The 6,547-nt window shown below is 38.8% G+C and overlaps 1 protein-coding gene across 1 annotated transcript in view; it reads right to left on the reverse strand.

Moving 5' to 3' along the window:
* bltp3a (bridge-like lipid transfer protein family member 3A) overlaps nt 1-3,808 on the reverse strand; it is a gene marked incomplete at its 5' end in the record, with an annotated part of 26,176 nt that extends 22,368 nt beyond the window's left edge. The window contains 2 exon segments of the mRNA XM_014033002.1: nt 2,098-2,260; nt 3,712-3,808. Coding sequence (XP_013888456.1) covers nt 2,098-2,260; nt 3,712-3,755 — 207 coding nt within the window.
* Between the last annotated feature and the right edge of the window lie 2,739 nt (nt 3,809-6,547).

Here is a 6,547-nt window from a genome sequence, read left to right on the forward strand (position 1 = left end):
TATGTCTGTCTTTTGTTGTCCCCGCTTCCTTTCTTCTTTGTTTTCTTCTTCTGTGTTTGGTGCTAATGTTTGACTGGGCTACTAGTTCATGCACAGATTTCATATTTGTTCTTTTTCATCACTCACATTATTCACAATCATAAAACTTTCCCTAAGCCGCCCCCCCCCCCTTATTTTTTCTTTATCTGTGTTTGGTGTTATTTGACATGTTTGACTGTGACTCTGAGAGCTCTGCACAAGAACTCCAATGTGCCTAGACTACTGGTTTATGAACAAATGGCAAATAAAGTTTTTGACTCTTTTGAATCTTCCATCATTTGCACACACATAAATATTAGGGGTGTAACAATACAGGAAATTCCCGGTTCGATTCGGTTCGATACTTTAGTCTCACGGTTCGATATTTTTTTGATACAAAAAAGAGAAATTTCCATGCCCCTTTTAACTTGTAATTTATTTATATTAATTATGAACATTTGTTTAACCTCAAAAGTACAGTTTTTTAATTAAATGTTGCCGAAACAGCAAGTTTCTCAGTGGACCTGCGCTCAGAAATGCAGCCTAGGTGGAGTAGTCGAACACAGATCCACTGATCCTTCAACACAGAGCATCTTCAGAAGACAAGTTGATAAAGTAAATTTTTTTAATCTGTATTGTTCGATACAGCACTGTTCGGTACGGTTCGATACGGGTACATGTATTGTTGCACCCCTAATAAATACATACATGGCGGTGGCCATCTTGGATTGCGACGTGGCAACCTATTTTCCAATACTGACTTTTCTTACACCTGGATGCAGCCACACACCAACATCAAAGTTGTCTCATAGCTTTTTGTTCAATTGGTTCAGCTCTCAAAACGGATGAAGGGTATTTCCGAGTCCCCTCTTCGCTCCGTGACAGGGGGGCAACAAAAGGTCTACCATTTCTTGAAGGAATGAACATCAACCACCATGCTTCATGCCAGAGTTTCAAACTGTTCGTCTTATGTTGAAAAATCATAGAGTTAGAGCCGTTTTGGACAACTCTTGAAAATACCATAAGATGTGCTGATAAATGACAAGTCTCAGATAGTACCACACCAAATTTTAACTGGATATCACGATTCTTCATCTCTAACGGTCGTCTAAAACAGTGGTTCCCAAACTTTTTGTCTTCTGACCCACAAAATATCCATGGCAAAACCTTGTGACCCCAAATATTACTGGTCTGAGTACACAAACGTCGTTAATAACCCTAAAAACACAGGATTTTTGACTATCCAAACAGCTTGTACACAAATATAAATACTTATTTTTATTTATTTTGTGTTTTTGTAATAATTATAGAGAAAATATTACATCAGCAATTATTTTATTACCCTTTAAATTGATTTCTGGAGATTATCCAAGGTGCTTCATGACCCATAATTGGGTCCCAAGCCCAACTTTGGGAACCAAAGTGCAGTGGTTCCCAAACTTTTCAGCTTTTGACCCACAAAATAACAGTAGCAGAGACCTGTGCCCCCAGCTATTTTTGGATGATAAACATTTGAATCAGGTCAACAAAACATGGGCATAGTAACAATATTTTTTTACACATTTTATACACAAACTGACCTCACTCCTTTATAACAACTAAGGCAAAAATGTAATTAATTCAGAAAATCTTTTCAGGACCCCACCTTGATGTTTCAGGAAACCACTTTGGGTCCCGACCCCAACTTTGGGAAACACTGGTCTAAAACACTGTGAGATGCTTACTTCTATTTTGAAGCTGTATTTGATTAAAACCCTTTGAATCCTCATCACTGCAGTATTACTGGGACTGTGTGGCAACATAGAACATAAAATAGCCTGACAGCTCAGCGTACACCAGCCAACATATCTGAGGCTCACTCAAGCCTCTGGCCTTTAGTGTCCCTCTGAATCACAGTTTACCCGTCCATTATTTGCCACTGCTCGTTTCCTTTACAAACACAGAGCAAAAAGAAAAACGCCGTGCCTCTGGGAAAAGCAACACTTTCAGCTCGGTCTGAAAACGACGCCGTGACGTAAACGATGCTGCGTCTCGTGTGCACTGGCTCCACAAACAAAATCAGCAGGTAGGGGGACGTACTCTGATGGCGGCCTTGTTGCAGTAGACCCGAGTGACAGCCAGCCACGTCGGCAGGTCGAGCATGTTCTGGAGAACTTCTTCATCGAGCTCCAGGTTGGACAGCTGCCCTTCACCTTTCAGGGTACTGAGGTTTATCTTGTCCGGGGAAAGGTTCTTGGTGAACCTGAAGGGAAAGAAACCATTTAAGATAAAGTTAATGAAACGTTTCAGAGCGAACATCTGAAGTTTTCTGGAGTTCAGGACAAAAAAACCCAACTGCAGTTCTGACATTCTGGAGGAAGTAGAACTGAAAGAGTCATGCTGATAAGCTATAGCTGCCCCTGTAAAAATGTGCCTTTTTAAGCCCCATAGAAACTGACTACAATGCACTGTTGAGCTGAATAAAGTAACATTTTTGTGTGACAATTAAGGCATTAATTGTATGACATTAAAAGTGCAAAACTGAGTCAACAAGTACAGCTCAGGTTGGATACACTGATTTAAAAAGCTTTGATCAAACGGTTCAGTATTGTACAATCACTTTCTTCAACTTTACTTATTTTTAGAACAAGTGAAAAAGTGAAACTGTTGGCGTGCATTAGATCAAACCCACAACAGATCAAAGATTATAGCCAGCTCGTTATTCACACAATGAGCATTTTGCTAGTTTGCAGGGATTAGCCAGGTTTATAGAGGCTGCAAATATTTAAGAGGTTATTGGAGAGAAAGGAGTCTTTGTACAAAACTAAGCCCAAAGAACAAGATTAGTTTTACAAAGTGACGTTTTGGACCAAAACAGGTTCAAAAGAATTCAAAACAAACAACTTTGACACACTAATGAGAGGCGAAAAGTGAAACCGAATTCAACTTGGATCAACTTTATCCCAGACTGTTGCAGTAAAACACATTTCATCATTGCTCTTTAACCTAAGTTATGTACTTAACAACTAGAAGCAGTGCAATTTGGCTGTAAAAATAAAAAGGGGGACTTCAGTGTTGAAAAAGAGGATAAATTTGTTTTTCTTGAGTGGCAACTTTACATATAAAGTAAATAAAATGAGCAGAATCTGCTGCTGAATGCTGAAGTTAAACTGTCATTGAAATAGACTGAATAAGGCTGATACAGCATCACTGCCTGGTCTGACAGCAAACACTGATTTTATCCAGTAATGTCCTGATGTCTGCTCCTCAGGAAGCTCACTCTTGTCTCCAAGTGGAAGAATGGATTTTACAAGTAGTTTTATTTTAAAAAACTGCGTTATTATTTTAAAAATACATGTATAAATGTTAGAATGTGCTGACAGATGAGGCATGAAGCATGAAACTTCAGATGCATCTTCTGTCACGTCCTCTTCAGAGGTTCAGAGCTTCATAAAGAGTCAAAACACGCAGAAACGGTTAAAAACAGCCTGAGAAATCAGGGAAGGAGCTGTTTACCGAGCTGCGTTCACTCTTTCTTTCACCCGTCTTTATATTTAGCATCTTGTTGTTTTGTTACGTGAAGCAACCAACGTAGCCGAGTGGCAAACAGCAATGAAATGAGGTCAGCGTGTAGTTAGGTTATGGTAAAAAAAAAAAAAAAATCATCAGCCAAGAAGAAGGGCTAGCTGGCTAACACGAAAGCCCAACACTTACCTGGACAAATGTTTCAGGATTTGCTTTTTAATAATCCCCGCCATCTTCCGCTGGGGTCCGTTACCGCCAATGTCGGTGCCTTCCTTCGTCTATCGATGTACAGACACACGCTAGCTGTCAGGCTTCTCTGCCTTCATACAGAGCACCGGCGACGGGATGCACCATGTTAGCAGCTGAGACCTCCTCCTTGCTAAAACACAGAGAAGGCAGCTAAAAAAAAAAAATCACTCGCGCGCAGCTCCAGCAAAGAAAACAAGCAGCTCTGGCACAATGCTGCCACCTGCTGGAGGTTCAGGGGAAGTGCTCTTAAAATTCTCAAAATGACTTGAGATGTTTGTATCTCCTGATATTCTTTGTGATTTTGTGTTGCTAGTCCCATTTAGTCCAAATGCTTACAGTCGTCACTATTACATATTGACAATAATTTGTCCTAAACATCTTCTTTTCTGTTCCCTTTTGGGGTCACCACTGCGAATCCTCATCCTCCATTTCCACTCTGTCCTCACATGTCCGAAGACCATTGATCCTGGGGCGGATCCAGTAAGGGGTCATCAAGGGGCCACAATATTCATAGAGGGGCCACGTCTTTGTTCAACATCCTTTCACGCAAATCTCCAGTTTTGGTGAGGTGTATACCAGTAATAAAAAAGGGTACCACTTTACAGTAAAGCACCCCTTATAAATGGCTTTTAAAGAGTTTATAGATTGGTTATTAATTCATCTGTAAACACTTTTTAAATCATTAATAAATGTTATGCATTAAGGTCAAAAAGACTAAACTGTCCGGTTTCTTTCCCAATACTGAGCCAAATCTGTTTGGGCATTAAACATTTCAGATTAGTTTACTACCTTGTAAGCACAATAATAATTAGAAAACACGTATTTTAACATATAATACTGTACTGTATTACTGCATTATAAATATCCACAAATATTAAAGAAATCCTTATTGTAAAGTGTAAAACTGTACACTATTTTGGATGGGGTGGGATTATTTGGTATGTTAACATGACATTTTTTAACTTTTTTGATACATCATCATTGTTGACGTAGTTACTTGTTTGAACAATGATTTCAAATATCGATAATCAACACAAAGCTTTAAAAATGGTGCTTTTCACATTAAAGTTTAACTTCTGGCATTTATAAATGTTTGTCATCAATAATAAGTGTACTATTTTACACTTTACGATAAGTCTCCCTTTGACAGTTGTGAATATTTATAATGCAGTAATATACAGTACAATATCAATATGTTAAAATATGTGTTTATCATTATTGTACTTACAATGTAGTAACCTCGTCTGAAATGTTTAATATAGATACAGTACAGACCAAAAGTTTGGAGACACCTTCTCATTCACAGAGTTTTCTTTATTTTCATGGCTAAGAAAATTGTAGATTCACACTGAAGGCATCAAAACTATGAATTAACACATGTGGAATTATATACTAAACAAAAAAGTGTGAAACAACTGAAAATATGTCTCATATTCTAGGTTCTTCAAAGTAACCACCTTTTGCTTTGATCACACACTCTTGGCATTCTGTTGATGAGCTTCAAGAGGTAGTCACCTGAATGATTTTCACTTCACAGGTGTGCCCTGTCAGGTTTAAAAAGTGTGATTTCTTGCCTTATAAATGGGGTTGGGACCATCAGTTGGGTTGTGCAGAAGGTGGATACACTACACAGCTGATAGTCCTACTGAATAGACTGTTAGAATTTGTATTATGGCAAGAAAAGAGCAGCTAAGTAAAGAAAAACAAGTGGCCATCATTACTTTAAGAAATGAAGGTCAGTCGGTCTGAAAAAAAAGGGAAAACTTTGAAAGTGTCCCCAAGTGCAGTCACAAAAACCATCAGGCGCTACAAAGAAACTGGCTCACATGAGGACCGCCCCAGGAAAGGAAGACCAAAAGTCACCTCTGCTGCAGATGATAAGTTCATCCGAGACACCAGCCTCAGAAATGACAGCTTAACAGCAGCTCAGGTTAGAGAGCAGATCAATGCCACACACTGTAAGAAAAAATAAACCATATCTACTCAATAAAAATGAGGCCACAGATTACAAGCAGTATAATTAATTAAATTATGCCATGTTTGGAATTCAGTGAATATTAATTAAATGAAACTCTTAATAGTTATTCATTTAATATAAATAAATTTGAATAGAATACAGTGCAGAATTAATTAAAACCTACACAAAAATATTGAGTGAAATTAAAAGCAAAAAACTCCTCAATGTGTAAATATTACTAATAAAAATGATTTAATTCTACATCCAAGTGTAATGTATCCATCCAGCCATTATCTGTACCCACGTATTCCTTTCAGGGTCACAGGGGACACTGGTGCCCATATCCAGCAGTCACAGTGTGGGGGGCAGTGTACACCCTGGACAGGTCACAAGTCCATCACAGGGCCACACATAGAGAAAGACAACCATTCACTCACACCTAGAGACAATTTAGAGTTATCAATTAACCTGACAGTCATGTTTTTGGTCTGTGGGAGGAAACCAGAGTGCCCGGAGAGAACTCACACATGCACGGAGAGAACATGCAGGCTCTACCTAGGAAGCTCCCTGGGCCGAGATTTGAACCGGCAACCTTCTTGCTGAGAGGCATCAGCTCTATCAACTGAGCCATGCCGCCTAAGTGTAATGTAATTGACTAATAATCATCTACATTAATCTGTACATTGATTTGACCTTAATCAATGAAATAAATTGAGTGTAAACAGTCTTATTTCTTAGAAATAAGTAGTCCATTACACACGTGTGTGTGTGTGTGTGTGTGTGTGTGTGTGTGTGTGTGTGTGTGTGTGTGTGTGTGTG

The sequence above is a fragment of the Austrofundulus limnaeus genome, unplaced genomic scaffold (genome assembly GCF_001266775.1).
Source record: "Austrofundulus limnaeus strain Quisiro unplaced genomic scaffold, Austrofundulus_limnaeus-1.0 Scaffold1596, whole genome shotgun sequence".
In the NCBI taxonomy this organism is placed as follows: Eukaryota; Metazoa; Chordata; class Actinopteri; order Cyprinodontiformes; family Rivulidae; genus Austrofundulus; species Austrofundulus limnaeus.